Source organism: Strix aluco, chromosome 4 (genome assembly GCF_031877795.1).
Source record: "Strix aluco isolate bStrAlu1 chromosome 4, bStrAlu1.hap1, whole genome shotgun sequence".
Lineage (NCBI taxonomy): Eukaryota > Metazoa > Chordata > Aves > Strigiformes > Strigidae > Strix > Strix aluco.
In genome coordinates, this window is record NC_133934.1 from 125297504 (window position 1) to 125317134 (window position 19631).

The window sequence follows — 19631 nt, forward strand, 5'->3', positions numbered from 1 at the left end:
ACTCAAAACTTGCAGACAAATAACCTTACCTCCCAGACACTGAGAGTGGTATGCTTAGACACCTCTTGTCAGCTTTCTAATCTTTATTCCAGAAGGTACTCCAGCCAGCCTATCAGTGAAATGCTACACTCCTAGCCACACAGCTGGTGCAGGCATTAAATCTTTGACTGAAAATGGAATAGGTATTAAAGTAGTCAGGATTACTCTTACACTAGAGGATGTGAGCTGAAGAAGAGGGTGAGGTAGAAACAGAGCGTGTTCGTTTCACCACAGTGTGATGGAGGCTTCGTAGAGCTGTCTTTGTGCTGTTTGAAGATGTTTCAAACACTTGTTTTCTCAAAAAAAAAAAAAAGTCTGCATATGAAAGGTCTGCTAAAGACATGACTACTCGTAGCTTTAATCTTAAACAATCAGGTTTAGCATAGTTGGTTGGGGTAAAACCATAATTGGTTGTGTTTATATCAGACTTGTGATGTTTGGCCTAATTGGGCCGTGTTCCCACTGGATTGTAGACTTTGTGAGCGATCCTCTGAAGTTCAAGGAAATCTGTTGGTGTAGCTGTTGAGAAGCTTTGTGTTGTAAAAGCTACCTTCTGTGTTTGATGCTACTGCTTGTATTCCTTGCGCAAGCCCAGCTCGCTTTGAGTTACTATGAGTTCACTGTTTGTCAGCACAAAAGCTGCAAAAAATTAAGCTTCTGTCAGACCATAAATGATGTGAAACAACTGCATTTTCTGGATGTAAAAAATGCCAAAAATGGCTTAGTACATTTTTAATCTGTTTGTCATTAATCAGTTGCCACAAAGTTTTTCTTGTATGAGAAGGATTGTATTTGAGACAGATGTGCAAGGTAAATGATGATTTATTTATTTTTGTAACTTTTAAAATTACTTTTGTGCTATCCCTGTGGGCCAGTGGCTGGCTGGCCCTTCTTATGAGCAACGCCATCAAGTCACTGTGTCAGTTAGATGAGTGGAATTCATCCTTTCTGTGTAGTCTGACTCCTTCACTTGTTTTTCCTGTAGGTGTTGCTTTGTGCGAGTGTTGGCTCTGAAATACATGCTATGAACATACTTTAGAAACGACTTTATTAAGTTCATAAAACAGCTATGATTGCATCGTATACTTAGTCATCTGCAGAAGCTTTAAATTACTGTGTGCCTGAAAGCTTCCCTCCCTCTTCTGAAAACAAGGCCGATGTTTTGTCAACTCTGTGTGGGTCCTATTTGCATTGCTCTAGTTCAGAGCTGCTCAGCCTACTGAAGAGACTAAAAAGCAAGGGTCGCTTTCCTGCTAGCACATAATTTTCTTCACCCTTGGTCCTCTCCCATGCTAGCTGGTAGTAATCCTCTGATCTGGAAGAAGCTTGGGAGCAGCAATTTGGAAGGAGAGAGGCTACTTCAAGGAGCGAGGAATAAGGGTATACTGGCATTGCTTCTGGCTCCTTAATGCTTGGCCAGATGCATACCCAAAGGATAGCTGTTATTGTTCCTTGGCAGTAACTCCACCATCCTCTTCCTCATCAGCACTCTGATAGGCCTTTGGGCTTCCTGCTAGAAAGCTTCTCTGGCTTCTGGTTAGTGGGTGTCTAAAATCGATGGGGTTTTGGCCAGAGACAACCACTGACAGTACTGTCTGCCATATCCTGTTGGTGGCTTTTGAGCTGCATGTCCAGCTGTCACGTGAGCAGGAGGTGGATGTGTAGCCTGACTGCTTTCCCCTGCCCCCAGGGCTGGGGAATGAACCACTATGGATGGCGAAGACCATCTGTGCTAGGTCGTGTTGGGCACTTGCTGAACTTCTGCCTCCTGTGGGGCGGTGGGACCCTTTTAGAGCTGCTGCCTTCTCTGCTGTACACCCAGGGAGACCTGTTGGGAGGGAGGCAGCTGCAGAGAGCTGTGTGACATCTCTTGTGTAGATCATCTTGAGTTGGGGAGGAGTGGCCATCTCTGATTTAACTATAGACTTTCGGTGCCTTTGCGTACTGTATGGGGAAAAATACTTTATAAAATTTAATCTTTAAGACTGCTGTCTTAAGTGAAGACTATCATATTGATATTATAGATGAGCAATGAAGCTAGACTAGGACTGAGCAGATGAGTTTATTTTTCAATTAATCAGATTCCTTTGGCTTTTTTTGGACTGATGGCCAGAGTTTTGATGAAAGATACTTGCTTTTAGAAATCCAACCATAGTAGGTATGTTTCAGCATCACCAAACATTTAAATACTATCCATCTCTGAGATAAATGCTTGCTATTTTCCCTGAAGTGTCTCTACTGCTACTTTTGTTAAGCATTTTTCTTGCAATTATATCTGGAAAATGTTTTACTGTTGTAAAATCTTGTTAAGAGTTGGGCTGTAACCTATGCTCATTTATTAAACTTTATTCCCAACATCATTTTTTAAGAGTTGTAGTTAGCCTTTATTTTGTATAAGAAGGAGGAAATTTAAAGATTTATTAATTGCTGTTTCAGATACTAAAGTATAAAAAGCATATTTGATGTGAAGATCTTCTGATAGCAAGTGCTAAGAGACAACTCTCAGCTGAAACATGTAGTAAGCATGGATTTTTATCCGTGACTGAAATGACTGTTCCTCAATAGCAGTTAGAATGCTATATTAGATGTAAGGGGCAAGGCATTTCAAGGCTAAATGACAATCTTAGTCTTACTTGATTAGAGCTTGCAGAGGTTGCTAAGAAACAGCCTAATAGTCCTTGAGTAACCAATTATATGCCCCTTGGACAGATGCACAGGTGCTCATTCTCTGAAGTGTTTTTTTTTTTTAAATCTGAGATAAGACTGAAGTATTAGTACATAAACTGCAATCTGTTTACATCCTGCTTCGGGCTTGACAGTCCTGATTATCTATATATATATATATATATCTTGTTCCCAGCAGGATGTGTTCTGATGTTTTTTGTTCAGTACATTACTGTTTGGTTATTATTAAATTGTTCCTGCAATGCCTCTTCTGCTTCCAGATAGTCCAGTAGGTCTCTAGTCTCTCCTATGCTTTCTAGTACTCTGAACTTATCAGCTTAAGTCATTTTAAGCATCTAACATTCAAAATGGGTAAATTTTACATTTCTGGACTTTCAGTGAGTAGTCAGTATTGATGCCATATCCCGCAATTGGTCGAAAATGCTAGTTTCAGGTAGAGCTAGCTTTCCTTACTCCTTCTGAAGCAGTTCTGTACATGCGAAGTGTAGTGAAATATTGTATGAGCTGGCAGTTAACCTAAAACATCAAATAGGATTCTTTCAGTCTTCTCCCCCCCGCCCCCCCCCCCCCAATATGTATAATTCTGTTTATAGCATTGTAAAGTTGAAATGTCTACCTTAAAACACAATCGACACTTTTAATGTTAAAGGTCTGGGGTTCCAGCTGGAGAACTTAAGTTCTAATTAGGGAGCATGTTCATACTTGGAAGGCTTGACTGACATGTGCTTTAAGCAGTAAGTTGAGAAATACGTAAATAGCTTAATTATTGATCTACTCTAGTTAAGACTGAGGTAGAATTTTTTTGGGGTGTGCAATTTTTGGTACCGTTTACTATTCTTCCTGTTGATTAAGGACAACTTTAGTAGCACTGGTCTGGTAACCTGTGCTGCTGCTTAATGGATTCTAGTGGCAGTTCCTTTCTTTTACACTGTAAAACTTTTTTTTGGAGTGCTTTTGGTAGTTCTAATTCTCTTTTATGTTACAATAACATGATTTTCCTTATGTCACAGCATGGAGTTTTTACTGTAATTGACTGCGTGTAATCAGCAAAGTCTAGAAGTCAGACCATGTTTACTTGGACTATTAAGAGCAAGTATAACCATCTGCTGCCCCTTGCTAATGACTCTTTTTGTACACAACAATGAGCTGATAGCACCTCCTGTGTTGGTTATAAACTGTTGTTTATGTATAGGCCTGAAATGTTTTATTGTTGTATTTGGCTGTTGGAGAACTTTGTAGAACAGAGTATTGTTTCCATGATTCATCCACACAGACCGGTGCTTTATTCTGTCAGAAAGTGAGGAAGGGAAGGAAGTAGAGAAAATGAAATATTTAGACTTGCATACGCACTTAAGATGTTGGTTGTCAAATACTTAGTGCTCCTGCAGTGCCTTCTGATGTTTGCTGTTACACAACTCTGAAGCTATCACAGTTCGGTTTATGGCTTGTAGTCACTTCACATCTCCTCCTCTTTAAGAGGTGAAGGCTAAAATTGTTGCTCAAATCTAGGTGGTGGCAATTCCTTAGATGTTACTTTCCAGAATTCAGATCCCCTTTTTCTAATGCCGCATGTCCTGGACTTAAACTGTGGACTGTCAGAATGTAATTGTCACAGGGCTTAGACAGAAGAACAAACTTTGCATATCAACAGATCTTCTCAAGCAGTTCATATCTACTCCTAGATCACCGCAAATGTAAGGTAAATAAAATGAGCTCTAGCTGGCAGGATAACATAGTCTTGAGTTGTGGCAGCTTGCTATCAGTGATAATTTGTCCCTAAGCCCTTAGGATGGATTTTCAAGATTCGGTAGTCTGTAACACTTCAGCTTGCTAAGGAATCTGGAGAAGACAGAACAGCAGAAGAGTCAGTGGCAAATGAAGTACTAAAGAACTGGAAAAGTATTCAGCAGTACACATTCCTGGGTTATGAGTCTAGCTTTGGACTAGCAAAATTAGTCTCCAGGTTTTTTTAATGTTAGCTTAGTTTCCGTGGCTTCATTCTGTTCTCCATTGATACTCATCCTCATGAGGAGAGCTGTAACATTGGTAGGCACCAGAGATGTAACTAGGGGTCTACGACGAAACAAAATTAAAGACTTGCTGAGATAGTCTTCCTTTCATAGCTTCCAGATCAATGTCAATGGGAGGAGAAAGGAAAAAAAAATAGAGAAGCACTATTAATTCACTTGCTTAGAGTAAATTTACAGGGCAAGTGCCTGCTTTCAGAGGTAGTTCCATGTACTTTGCTACACTTGTTACAAAGTTTTCCTTCCAAAGGTGTGCTTTGTGGGTTTTGCCTGATTTGTAATAATATAAAGCTATTTCAGATCCCCTCCAGTTTACATTCATCTGAAAGATATTATTTGATATTAAAGTTCTGCGGCTCCTTTGTTATGGTGGGATTGATCAAGTCTTGGTTGTCATATATTCAAATAGGTTCCTTAGAATTGTAGGCTACATATACTGTTGTATGCTGTGTTTGTTTACTTGCTGCTGTAAGCACTTCATTTTTAATAGTAATTAAATATGGTGTAATGGCTGGTGCTGCAAGCATGTGATAAAGTTTTGCTGTAGTCACTAAGTACTGTTCAGAAGATTTAGTCCTGCTGCTGGAATATGATACAAGCGTTTATTTCAGGAACATCTTTATAAACTTAGCTTTTTCACAATTAAACACTGGTACTGCCATGTATATTTAACTAAGTGTGCATGTCTGTGTGTAGAATCCCTGTTTAATCCTTTATTCAAGTTCTTTGCATGTGTTGATGTACATGAAAGAACTTGCACCATCTCCTTAGAGTGGTGACTCTTATTTTTCTGCTTGACTTATTTCTGTAAATTTATGGAGAACAGCAAGACGTGGATATAGCTTTGGTTGTCTGCAGTGTCCTGGTTCAGAGAGCTGAGGAAGTTGTAAGGGGAATGTGAGCAGTTATCTAGGAAGTTGAAATACGGTGTTTTCTTTCTGTTTGTTTCTCTGCCAGCCTCTCTAGCATGTGCAGAAATTCAAAACTGAGCTGGTGTTCAGTTTGGGGCTGAAATGAAGGACAGTTTAAGTGCATTATACCCCTTTTCTGGATTAATGACATTTCTGTTACTAGCCATGAGGAAATCTATAATCTACTTGATAAATCAGTTTGAACTTCATGTTTGCCCAAGAGACTGAAATTGCCATGCAACTCATGTAGCAATAAAACCTAGCCATTTGTGTTCCTTACAGTGGAAGGGTCTGTGACGATACCTGTGCTCAGAGCCAACAGCGTTGGAGGAAAATGATGCATCTTGTTTGGAGCTATACAAATGTTTGACCAGTGAGCTGCTGCTGTCACTGTGGGCCAGCGAAGCCTTTGCCTTGCGTGTCCTCTTTCAATTGTGACTGATGCTGCTCAACCAGCTCTAGAGTTGCTTCTGGGTAGGACTGAGAGAGTTGAAAAGGATTTAGAAAAACAGTTCCCTAATCTCTGTGCTCCCTTAGGAACAGTGGCTGAGTGTGGGCCTCTCCTCTTCCTAGGGTAAGACATCTAGGCTCATTAGCTTGAATTGGTTTTGTGGGCATTTGCTTTTTCAAAAACAAAGGGAAAGACTGCAGTGCTATCAACAGCTAACATTATTTAAAAGGGTTAAGATTAAAACCCTACTCTCTATTCCTGGGACTTTTGCATACGTAGAACTTGGGGGCATATCTATTTTTTTTTTTGTATTTGGCTACCTTCTTAGTATGCATATTTCCAATACAAAAGAGAGTGCATGCAGGTGTTCTGTGTTTAGAACAATAATTAAAGTATGTTATTACATAGTTAGCTTAATTCCCTCTTGACTTCAAGTTGAAATTATAATGATGCATGGCTTGAAGTGCCCAGAGGACACTAATATCCATGCCACATGGAGTGTGGAGGGGAGGGGAAGAGCAGTATTAATTACTAGTTCATCTTTGAATTCTAAATATTAGCATAAAAGAAGTCTTGCACTAACCATTAATGGGTCTTCATGGTTGTTACATGCACTTCAAAAGAGACAATCTAGCTACACTTTCATTAATGCAACAAGAAAGTGTATGTATAATGGACTTAATTTATCTTGGCCTTCTTCCAAAACTTTAGGAAAAGAATAGGACGTGGATACTTGGTTAATATCAAGTTTGTCTGAAACAGTTCAAAGGTGGTAACGAGCCTGAAAGCTTCTGCTTAAATCTAATAAAATGATGTTAAGATGGTACCCAACTGTCTGCATGGTATTGTACTTGTACATGTCTCTTCCTAAAAGGCTTTTTTTCTCTGTTCTCTAATTTCATCAATACTTTCTTCTGTTCTTTGCTATTGGATTAAGTCAGTGGGTTCCTGGAAGCTGCTAGTGCTAGCTCCAGCTGTGGCAGAGAGGACTGTATCTTAATAGCTGTGAAGTCATGAAAGTATCTAAATATGTAAATAGCTTGTTTATTTCCTTTTATGTAATGATGAAGCAAAATGTCTATTGAAACTTAATCCTCTGACCCTCCATCTAAAGCAGTGTTTTCTGGCAGGTTTCTGAATTTTTTCCTCTCCACTGAAGTTGGATACTAGCAGAGAAACATCTGCTGTAATGGCTACATTTTTCTCTTGTATAGAACTTGTGATTGAATCTCAATATCTAATCTCAATTAAATATCAACACCTTGTGTTCTCCCTTCATAGGATGGAAGGGAAGGCTGCTATTTGAGGTTCTAGCAGGTTTGCAGGGTTGATGCATGTGGGGTTAACTTCATTTTCCTTCCTGCTGCTTCTGCTCTAGAGCTGTCAAAAAGAGAAATGAAACCTGGGGAGGTTATACCAGGTTCTCCTGTTTGAGAGACGGGTACAATACAAACTGTGGCACTTGTTTGACTACCCTTAGGTAAACTAGTAGGATGTTGTCTCCTCTTCTTGTGTGGTTGTAGTATAGCATACCAAATTCTATTGCTTTGGTAGCTGTTATATTTAGAATAGCTTTGTTTTGATAATTGGCTTGCTCTTCTACTACCTGATTTCTTCTGAGGCATAGAAGGAAAGCTTGCTGATGCTATTTTATATCCCAATTTGCTTTTCAAAAAACCTAATTGGAACAGCCACATAAATACCTATATCAAAGGGTATTTAAAGATCGGTTAACTTTTAATCAGGTTGTGTAAAGGTGTAGTGTATATAATGTTAGGTAAATTAACTAGCAGAGGGGAGCTGTGGCAGTAGGAAGGATGATTAATGCTTCTTCTGAGCACTGGTATTTGCTGGGTGCATTAGCTCTTTCATGTTCTGCACTCATGAGTTCCGACCAGCTATTTGAAACAAAGCTAAGTGACCAGCAGGATGTTTTCAGGTGGATTTTATTTTGTGTACATATCATCCTTCTTTATAGTGTTGGTTCTTCCACAGTGGTCATGTATGAACAGAGCGTTGCAGGGCTCAGGCAACTGTGGAAGAGCCGGTGGCTGGGAGAAGCTGTCCTTTGAGGCCTGTTTTCCACAGCCTAAGGCTTTCTGTGGGATGCGAGGCCTCTGTCCAGCAGAGCTAAGGATCACCTTTAAGATGCAGGCAAAAATCTACCATGCTTTTTGCAGATTGGAATGTGTGTGGTGGGATGGGCTTCCTTTTACGTAGAAGAAAAGCAGTTTTACTGAGCTGTTGAGGGTGTCGAGTTTCTGGAAATCTTTTCCCATGACTTGCTACAGACCTGGAGGAGAAGGTCTTCTGTGGGTACTGACCAAAATGTTTAAGGCATTTTTTCCCTACTCAACAGTGTGCAAAAGTTCAAATCAAAAAGTTTACCTGAGATAGCTTTACCTCTGTAAGTATGGCTCCAGAAGGCCTATCATGTCTTAATTCCTGCTTCCACACCCCTTTCCCTTCTGGTCTAAAATGTGTTTCCTGATGTCACTAAGAAGTCTGATCTCTGATCAAATTCTGAATCTGTGTTGTCTGAGCCCTGGGCTGAGCCTGTAGCAACTGCCAGGTACATAGCTACTGAGGGAGATCCAAAGGGCTCAGCGGATGTATCTGTTTCCCTTTATCAGGAGTGCTCTAGGTATCCATGCAGAGTATCTAGGAGTATCTTCTGGAAATCTAGGCAACTAATCTGGCTTGCTCTGAACAGACTTGGTTTTCTTTCTGCGGTTTGTCTGGGATCTTCAGTAATGATGGGTATTCCTTACAATATTGAAGGTGGGTTTTATGGATAGCAGTGTTGCATTTGAGGTGGTTCAGTCATTAGGGAAACTTCTGCAATAAGTCTGCAAATTTTTTTATTCCCTTCCAGCTTTAAAGTTCTAACACTTCTTTCTTGTTAGCTGGTATTTCCAGACTGTCACAGATGCTCTTGCCTTCCCAGCTTTTGTGCCAGTCATGTTAACCAAAGCTTCACCCTTTCTATTCTATTCTTCCCCTAATTTGTCCTGGAGAGTATAGGAGATGTTTTGAAAGCTGTTTTGTTCCTTCTTAGAGAGACTGGTTCCTGAGTGACTGAGAGGTCCAGCTTTTAATGGGGGAGGCATTTCTTGCTTGCTCTTCAGCTAGTGTGGAAGAACATGTCTGTCTGGCACTCTGATACTTGGCTCAGCAACATATATAGACAGTGCAGAATCGCTTTCTTAGTGGAGTAAGAGTAACTAGGAATAGCACCAGCCTTCATCTATGTTACATAGAAGCCAGTAAGGATTGGTTTTGACTACTGGAAATAGAATAGCTAAAGTCTGGAGAGGAATTGCCTTGTTATTTCAGACTCCTTTCTGTGTAAACCTCAGTTTAGTCTTCCCCAAGACACATACTGGTTTTCTTATAGTTAAACCAGGATTTTTATCACAAATATGCCGACAAATTTTTGTGTGAAAAATTGCTGTAAAATCAGTAAGCTTAGTATTTCACTTGACACTTGTCAATCTTCAGCTAGTTAATAAATGATAAAAACTTGCACTATATTTGCATTTCTCTTATCTTGCCTTGGATGATAGTGTGTTCTGCTTTGTGTCACCTGACTTAATCACTCTTAAAAGACTGTCTGGATTACCTTTTCCTCAGGGGAAGTTTCAGAAGCCTACAGTCCTCTAAACCTTTATTCCAAATAGTAAGATCTCTCAGGTAATGGCTCTAGCTCAGCTTGTCTTTTTCTAATTAGCATTTGTTGCATCTACTGTAGTAGGTATGCAGCTTGCTATGCATGTATTGCGTACATGGTTTGGTGGGTTTTGCAATTATTTTATTTCATGTGACATTTCAGTATTGGAGAAAGCAAAATCTTGATTAGATTTTTCAATTATGACTTCTGTCATGGCTTTCAAAGAGGAGTTCTGAGGTATAATTATAAATCTAATTTAGAATTGTTTTTTGTTCCTTCTGGCTTCCCTCTTTTTCTCCTCCAACATTTCCTTGGTCACAATTTTGATTACCCCAGGATAGACACTAATGGCTTAGGCAGGTAGGCAAGATTCTAAAGTGTAATTTATTTTTTTTTGTACTTTCTTGTTTTAATGTCAGCCATCAGAAAAAGTGGAATACTTGCTTCAGAACAGCACCCATACTGAAACCAGAGTTCAGGGAACATAAGAAAATGTTCATGGAAGGCTAAGGGCAAGAATATAGGAAATTTCTTTTTCTTCTCCCAAGCTTTGTTTTCAACCTGGGAACTTCCTGAACTAGTTGTGATTGGTCTCTCTCCTAAGTATTTCTGCCAGTCTGCCCTTGGACCCACAAAGCACTTAAAACCACTTTGCCCTTAGGCAACCTGTATAACATTTTGCCGAGCTTTGCATGAAGTGCCATCTTATCTTACTACTTTTCTTTTGTATGTGGTTCCTGTTAGCTTAATTTGATGCCCTTTAGTTTTTGTCAAGAACAAGAAAATGGATGATTTATTCCTAACCATCCCTAGGGCCTTTTGTAGCATTGCAGACTTCTGTTGCATACTCCTGTTGTCTGTCTTCCAGGCTGAAGAGTTTTGACCAACACTTTCACTCCTTTCATGGAAGTAACTTGATTCTTTGTTCCTTCTTGTTGCTTTTCCCTGGACCTTTGATTTCTAACATCCCTCTATTGCGAGATGCTACTCTTCCTGTCTCTTGGGAGAGGGAGAACAGGAGAACCACACTACTTCCCTCCACCTTCAGTTATAGAATCACACAGTGGCATAACACTGAATGTCTCTTCCTCTGATTTTCCCCCTGTCCTCTAAGCTCCCCTTCTAGCCAGTGTGCACTTTCCAACTGACTTCTGAATATTCAGTAGTCAAGACATGGATGAGAGTGTGAAGCAGATCTCTTACTGTGATCTGATCAAAGAGCTTCTGTTAAGCTTGTGAAGGGCACTCGCTTGACTAGAAACAAGATGGCTTCGGTGGATTGAAGGAGTAGCTGTTTATGGAACTGCCAAATCACAAGACACATTTTGTGCAACCTTGTTTATCAATAAAAATTGGCGCAGAAGAATAAAGTCACAGGTGTCATTAACTCAGGGTTATAGGAGGCTCCCTGAAAACTAGCTTACATTCAGCAAGGTTGGAAGTTTAAATGACAAGACTTGAAATACTGTACGCCCATTATGACAATTGGTACAAACAATTCTTAGAAGATACTGTGGAAAGAGAAAGAAATCGTTGATAAGATTAAGCTGTGTATATGTTAGCCTAAGAACTGGTTTAAAGACCTCCTAGAATGCCAGTCTTCTAGTCACTAGAATAAAATTGTAGTTACAGATCATTAATCATAACGATTAAATTTTTTTCATGAGCATTATGCTTCCTCGTCCAGTTGCCAAAAAAAATTAAATCTATGTCACCCTTGATGTATTGATTATTTTTATAAACCCATGCTTTTGTTGAGACCTGTGGTACACAGAGGTGCCCAGAGATGGCACAGGCAGAAGACATTTGCAGTAAAAGAGCAGTGTTTCAACAAAACCGGTAAATGTAGTAGCCAATAGCATGGATTGGTATTAAACATCAATATTTTCATTTCTTGCTGGAAAATCTCAAAGGTAAGTTATCACAGGAGCCCTTGTACCTGAGTAGCTAAGTCTTCACTGATGCACTTTTTGGGTTTAGTTCTGGAAGTATAAGGGAAATAAATGATTTGGAAGTCAATCCTGTGGTGTTTGTTTAAATTTAAGTGACCACAGTTGGCAGCTTGGCCTTCAGATTTGGAACTTAATCTCCCTGAGTACAGCAGAGATGTGTGTGTGCTGGAATTGGGGGAGGGGGGATGGAATAGGTTGGGGATGAATAGCAGATAGCTATAAAAAGCGGAGGCAGGAATTACTTCTGTTCCACAGGACTAGCATTGCTGCTATGCGTGTAATGGTGAAAGGCACTGCTTTAAAATGGGGATGGGCTCTTCTAGAACCATTAGTGTCCTGTGAGCTGAGAGTAGCTAGCAGATCAGCTTTTCTTCAGATGAAGTCCTGAGATGACGACTGCCTGGTCAGATGTCCTGCAGCTTTTCTAGGTAAGAAGCTAATGCCTTGCTTCTGGCACTGTGAAAACGGTGAGGTGCATGTTTCCAATTTCTTCAAGGATGCTGCTCCTCTGTCTGCAGCAGCTGCCTGACAGGGTGCTATCAAAGGTCAGGGGCAGTACTGAGGTATTGCAAACAAATACTGTCTCTCAAAACTTGTCATTTGTCACAAGGTTGAATTGGATGAGATTTGCTTTGAGTTTCTATCTAGGTTGCTAAGTTATGAGAAGCTTGTGGAGTCTTTCTTCCAACGGTTTAGCCTCTCATATGTAGATGGATCTCCAGAGGGCTTTCTCTTTGCTTTGTATGTGGTCTGAGGTGACAGCGTTAATATTCTTCCTTGAGGAGCTTTAGTTGGAGACATGGCATTTTGGCCTCCTGTGAGCTACCTGAAAATGGGTCATTGATTCTACAGGCATTAGCTAAAGCTAGTTTGTAACTTCAGATGATTTTTAGAACTCCACAGCAAAATGGGACATGTTGTCCCATGATATATCAAGACCCCCTCATAGCAAGAAGCTGCTGTTGCAGTCTGCCATTGCAGCAGGATCGGAGTATCTTCAACCTTCAAGATCTTTCTACAGATATATTCTCTGGTAAGGTATGTCATGATCTAGTAGTTTGATCACCTTGGAGAGAAACACATTATGCTCCTGTTTCACAAAGCACTAGGCACTGCCAAGTAGATGTTGTAATACTCCTTTGAGTTCCTCCTTGAAGTTGTTTTATCTTTTAGATGCGTGCAGCTGGTTGTTGGTAGGATTCTTCCACCTAGTTGCTGGGTAATTTTCTTTAACTGAAGATGAGTCTCTACCTGGGTGTTAAATTTGATATATTAACTCCAAGACTGACTCTACCTGTTGTTTTTATTTGTGCTCCTTTTGCAATGAAATGAGTCTTAATAGTCTAGACATCTAGATTTCCCCCTGCCACCCCCATATGTGGACACACATACACACCCCTCCAGTTTTGACTTTGCTTAGTTTGGGGGAGGAGTGGAATGAAGTGTTCAAACTCATGTAGGCGGAGATACCAGCCTGTTGGCTGTTAACCATGGCAAAAAATACCCCCTCTCTCCCCTGGTTTTGCAGACTTCCTAAAGATTTTTCAGGTGGGGCTAATTCATAAAGAGTTCCTGTCACACAACAGTAGGACTCCAAAGTTTGTAAACATCATCCTGCTTTTGTGACTGGGCCAAGAGGAGTATAACTGCTGTAATTGCTACCAAATAGAAAGCTTCAACTTGCTCAACAGCTTTCTGCTATCTGCTGCCGATGTTTGCAGTACTCTAACCTGGCCATCCACAGCACTCCTAACAAAATGGGATTGTTTGGCCCTGGTTTCCAAAGGGAAGGCTTTTGTTTGGGACTTGCCAGTGGTGCTTACTTCTGAAATGAAAAATGAGGGTTTAGAGGATGGGCATCTTTATGATTTTGAGTGGTGGAATGGCCTCTACGTTCAGCAGACAAGTTCTTGCGTGCGAGTGTGGCCAAAATATCCTCCAAGTTTCAAAAAACAGTGCCCCCCCGACCCCTGAAATGGGGAACGTTATTCCTTCAGTTAAGGTCACCATTACAGCTTTGTAATGTCTGCTTCTAAAAGATGAACTTGCAGGCTTATTCCATCTGTCTGCCCTTAAACCTGTGTTGAAGATGACTCTTGTACCTTCTCAGAATCTTTCTTCATTTCTTCCTTACTCCCTTTGCACTTCTGAGTTATTCATGAGGAAGTTGTAAGAACTTGCTGCAGAGCTCCTGGGAAAGGAAATGGAATATGTGTGCCTTGAAGTCAGCTTTTTCCATGGCAAGCAGGCTGCTTGGGGGAGGGGGAGAGGTGCTGAAAGGAGGAGGGGGGGAGCCCTCAGACCTGTGCTTGCCTCGCTTGTCTAGAAGTTTCTTAGGAAAGCAAGGATGAGAGTTAACTGTGCTGATCAAGACTTAATGGACTTGGTTGCAAGAAATATTGGTGATGACTTATTATGGAAGCTACAAAAATTAGATTAGTAATAGGAATAGTGATATGCCGCTGTTGTTTGACCTGTTTTAACAGTTGAAATGTTCAAATACAAATATTGCCTGACCTTGATTGACGTTTGAAAGGAAACTACTGACTGGTGATGAGACCCTGCGTTAACTGTGTGACTGGAACAGGAAGATAAGGTGGGCTCTGGATTTATTTAGGAGCCACAATTTTTTTTATTTCATAGCTGATTCCTGATTTCTCACAAGGTTTTTCCCTGTGGAAACTCCAGTCCTTTTATCCACACAAAAATGATAATTCTTTGTTAGAATAAAAGTGTTTTAATACACAATAGCATGTTATTGATGCAGAAAATGTCAAGTATCGATTTCAGCTCAACCTTCACTTTTTGCATTTTTCAGACTTTGAGTTGGAGAATGTAAGTTCTATACCTGACTGAAAGTGCTGTCAGCAGATTGATCATCTTTCTTGGGATGAAAAGTCTGACATGTCTGGTTTGCCAAAAAAACCCCACCTTTTGAATGTTGATTTGCAAATATCAAGGTAATAGTAATAGTTCATGAAAAGTCAATGCCAAACCAATATTACAGGTCTTGTTTCCCCCCTCCCCAGAAAGGAGGTCGCTGGGATAGTATGGGGAGTGTTTTGTTTACTGTAAACAGGGGAATAATGCTTTGAAGTTGCTTTTGTCAACATGAATCGTAAGAAAAAACACAACTGAAGCAGCATCACCAGGATAAACAGGCTTAATTTGTATCTTTCCAAACTACTTGGCATATCTATTTGGTTAACTCCCACGAAATGGTTCTTTCGTAAAGCTGTGCTCTTCTGCAGAAGTGTGCTCATGCCTTCCTTAACATCTTCTGGGTTTTGATTTGATGAGCACAAATGCCTTGTGTTTAATTCTTTCAGGAAGATAAACCTAGACACCAAAGTCAGTAGAATCCAGGGTATTTTCAGTGCTGTATGTTCACCCCCATCCCCTCTGCCTCCAATCTGTGCCACGGTCACTTTTAAAATATTTTCTAAATAGTTTGCTAGTACTAGTTGAAGTGAACAACAGATACTAGTTTTTCTTACACATAAAGAACAGACTGGAATGTGCATGTCCTGCTGTTGTGAGGTGCTAGTCATATCAGCCTACAGCAAGAGTTGTGTGTCAGAAAAGAAGCGGGTGTGGTGGTGTGTGTATATGCATAAAAAACTCATGAATTTGGAGCATTCTTAGGATACTTGTTAGAAAACTATAGAATTTTATTGTTAAATTTATGCAGGAACTTGAACATACTTATATATATATCGGTAGTCTCTGTGGAGAACTTCTTACCTTAAATAGCTTTTAAGCTAGTGTATTCTTATTAAAGATAAATAAAAGAGCAAATACACTGCTGGATGATTTGAGGGGTTTAAAGATTTTTGGTGTGGGTAGACCTTAGAGTCTGGACAAGAGCTAAATTAATGCAAGTTTTGTAATTGTTTTCTGTAAGCACAATTTAGGAAAGATGTTGTCTGGTGTAAGTATCTGTGCTACAGAAGAGTTACTTGCAGCTGGTGCTAGCAGAATGTGCTGGGTAGTCTGTGTTAAGACTTTCTGTCGAGGGGTACAGACATGACTAATGCAAGCCAGTGGTAGAGCTTTTATAAAATGAGTATGTCCATTATGTAAGCTAAAAATATTACTGAGAATTTATATCCATTAGTGTTTTTCAGCCTACAGCTTTTACTCTGGTTATTGGGCAGGGTTACAGTATGGGTGAGTGTATGGATATTAAAATTTCCATTTAATAATAAATATTTTTCATAGTCAAACATGTTTCGGATAGTTGAGCAATAACTGGAAAGCTTTCAGTGCAGCATACCATGGACATACTCAGTAACATGGATGCTTCTTTGTAAGTTTTCAGCTATTGTTTTAGTGATGTGCAAAATCAAAAAGAATTTAAGCAGATCTAGTGCAAGACTGGATACTTGTTGTGGTGGGGGAGAGGGTTTTTTTTTTTGAACCAGTAGACTAATGATCCGTTTCCTGTTTTGAGGTTTAGTAATTTTAACATGATCCATCGCGTAGAGGAATTCCTCTTTAAAGTTACTGACTAGCTGGAGGTGAGGAGGAGATGACAAGTTGGGTTGGTAACCTTAACTGTCTTCCCTAGAGGTAGAATAGCCACAAAAATCAGTTTCTCTTCTGCTTACGTTTTTACTGTGTCTGTTAGGGGTTTTTGAAGGCTGACTGTGTAACCGTCAGTAGAAAGCAGGAAGTTGCACAACTGAGAACTGTCCCAGCTGAAACTGATCTTCCAGTAAATACGCGTTTGTCCATCAATACTGTTTACTGTCATTTGAGTAACATCTCTGATCTCCTGCAGGTGTGACTACAAGTCTTCCTAAAATGTTACACTCCACATGCTTGCTCGTGTAAATGGCCCAGTGCTAGCCTGTTAGCCCATAAGTAGACATGGGGAAACTGAGGCTATGGGATGCTAGTAAGTGAAAGGATTGAATAGTCTGGGTCTTGTCTTTGTTGTGTATGTTCTTGAAGCTTTTTATAGATGGGCTTAGAGTTCTTGATGGTCACCAGTGGGAGGACAGTAAAAGCAAATGCTTGAGCCCAGGCGTGTGCAACCTGGAGCTTGTTGGAGCCACGTCCTTGCCCTGCCTGCCACCAGGAGGCAGCACGAGCTGTGTGGGCTGCAGAGGTCAGTTATTTGGCCAGAAATTCAGTTGTTCCACATCTTGGAAGAAGCGCTGTGCGCCAGAGTCATAGTTGCATAGGAATATTTTTCAACTCCAGAGTCTCTGCCAGCTTAGATGGTCAGGTTTGCCACTGGGGCTATGGACTTCTTATTGTAAACATTTTCTAAAATTGGTAAAAAGCCTCTCTATCCTGTTTACAACTTCCAGCATGAGCATGCTGGAACAGTGCATTGTGTGAAACTCTCTTTACCCACAAAAATTCCCAAGCATCCTAGGCAAAGATATGAATCTGCTTTCAAGTGGAATGCCGGGAAGGCATAGTTGACCGGTCTGTTTCTCAAGGCAGCAAGTCCAGCTTAATTTTTTTTTTCCTGCCTTAGCCAGTGTGGGCAATGAGATGCAACAGCCAATTTGCAGTAGGAAAGACCAGCACTTGCATAAGATGAGTAAGCAGACATCTGGAAGCACTCGAGCACTATTTTTTTTTACTTCTAATACAAATCAATAGAACACAGGAAAACTGAGGGATATGTTAGAAGATCAGTTGTTAAAAGCAAGGGAGGTGGATAATGGAGTCTTGGATCATGCACCGATTTGCAGAATTCTGCTTAGGTTAACACTTAATTTTGATGCAAAATCAGGAGACTTGCAATTGCCAGAAGATAGCATTAGGACAATACTGTATAGTACTTATTTTCTGATACTATTCACTCTAAATTTATCTTTCAGGTAACAGTTTAGGAGAAGGGTGGCAGGTAGTGTTTTCAGAATACAGTAGGACCCTATCCTTCTTCCCTAAATGCTGAGATTGGGGTGAGGGGGGGAGAGCATGGAGTTGGAGGGTGAAGCTACTGAAATGCTCCACTAACATTTCTTTTCAAAAAAATTGTGGAGTTGTGAGTTGTGCTGTGTTGTCATACCTCAGAAGCAGAAGTCTTTACTTTCTCAGCTATCTTGTATCGGTTGTCCTTTCCAAAGGCAGTTCAAGCTCAAGTATGGCTCTGTCCAGTGTAGTCACTGCTGAGCCTTCCTTTTTCCCCTCCTTCCTTGAGTGTAATCTGTTTACCACTAAACCTTTATCTGTTTCAATGATGGAAAGTTGTCTTCCCTAGTTTATGTCTGTCTTCTGTACTTTCAGCTTCAGATGTTTTTCAGAGGCATAGTTTGTGATTTATATGTTAATATAACTAAGGAATAGAAAATGACACATTTAAGTGCATTTCTGAATAGACTGATCGCTTGCTGTAGTCATGAAGGACCTCAGGAAAACAGCCCTTCTGCTTAGGGTGCTGCACTGATCTTTCTTCTTGTTGCTGCTGTTCTAAAATGGGGAGATTTCAGTGTTGTCAACCCTCCTTGGTGAGGAGGCGAGGGGCATACAAAGCACGAGCTGTCTCAAAGTAAAAATGTACATCCCTTGATGTAACAGTCCTAAGCACACCAGGAACGTTAGCTGAATTCTTACATAAGCCTCTTCCTAAAGCGGTGCTCTTAATTTTTGGCTGAATGTCCCCAGGTCCATATGAATTCATAGATCATTAGCCTGTGAATTCTGCAAATGTTAAGGCTTGGCTCCACTGTATTTAACGAGCTTCAGTTTTTGGTGTGGCTTGCCTCAAAGCACAGAGATGGATACGTGAGGGTTTTAGGATAGTGGTGCAATAACCCCTTCTGTTCTTGGAGGTTTTTGCCTTGATTTTGAATGTATGTGAGACTCTGTTGGACAAGTTGGAAATTATCAAAGCTGAAGGGTTTGACAGCTACTCGTTAAACTCAAAACAGGTAAATGTTGCATGTATGCGTAAGGTAACTTTTTACTAAGTAAGTTTAGTATTTGAATATCAACATCTATCTTACATATATGGTCATAAAAGCAAGAAAAATGCCTGAAGCCTTGCTGTAGTGAAGTAAAGCCTTCATGTTTCTTCAAAATCATTTTAAACTGAAATCATGCTTTTCCTCTTTCCTCAGGGGAAAGAATACTACCAAGTGTGCTTCCTTCAACAATTATGTTTCTGCTGTTTCTTTTGCAGGTCCATTTTTCACACTACCCCTTTCATGAGCAAGAAGTCTAAATTCTTGATAGACGCAGGGGGGATTTCTGTGTGTTTCTGTCTTTTAGAAAATCATACCTAAGGAAGAAAACGTATCTGTGATATAGACTGATCTTCTGTGAGCTTCCTAAAAGATGTCTCTGATTTTTTTTTTTTTGGTTTTCAGTTCCTGAAGTCTTAATATCCTAGCTGTTTCCCAACCTTCAGAACCCCTCATTTCATTCAAACCTTTTAGGGCTACTGCTGAAAAGGATTTCTGTGGCTAAGCAAAGCTGAGAATTAGATGCAGTGGGAGGAGAATAATAATAATAATTCAGTCCTTGGTGTGTGTGGGGGGGGAATGTTTTTGTTTTGCTGTTAGCATGGTTTGTCCCACAATTTTTAATGCTGTTATATTTCATGCTTTTGAGAAGATGCCTTCAAGGGCTTTCACATGACAGCAGCGAAGTGAAATTTTTAACTGCTTTCAGTTGGCTTTCTTGCAGCAACAAGACCTGCTTATTCCAAATCACTGTTTTTGTCTGGTGTGTAACAGTAGTTTTTTATTGCTATCTAACTGGTGTCTTGTTTCTTTTCAGAGATCGTTCACATTAATAATAGAAGCATGGGATTGGGATAATGATACGAAAGCTGGTGAGTATTTGTGTAAAACTTGCAATTTTCACTTACTCTGTGCTCTATGTACACAGACAGGGGAGGGAGGGGAAATGGTATGCTGCTGCGATTAGCCA

The 19631-nt window shown here is 40.2% G+C and overlaps 1 protein-coding gene across 1 annotated transcript in view; it reads left to right on the forward strand.

The window, feature by feature from the left end:
• Nucleotides 1–19631, forward strand: part of JAG2 (jagged canonical Notch ligand 2) — a 71964-nt gene that overhangs the window by 7314 nt on the left and 45019 nt on the right. The window contains exon 3 of the mRNA XM_074820987.1: nt 19479–19533. Within this exon, the coding sequence (XP_074677088.1) occupies nt 19479–19533 (55 nt within the window). The remainder of the gene's footprint in view (nt 1–19478; nt 19534–19631) is intronic.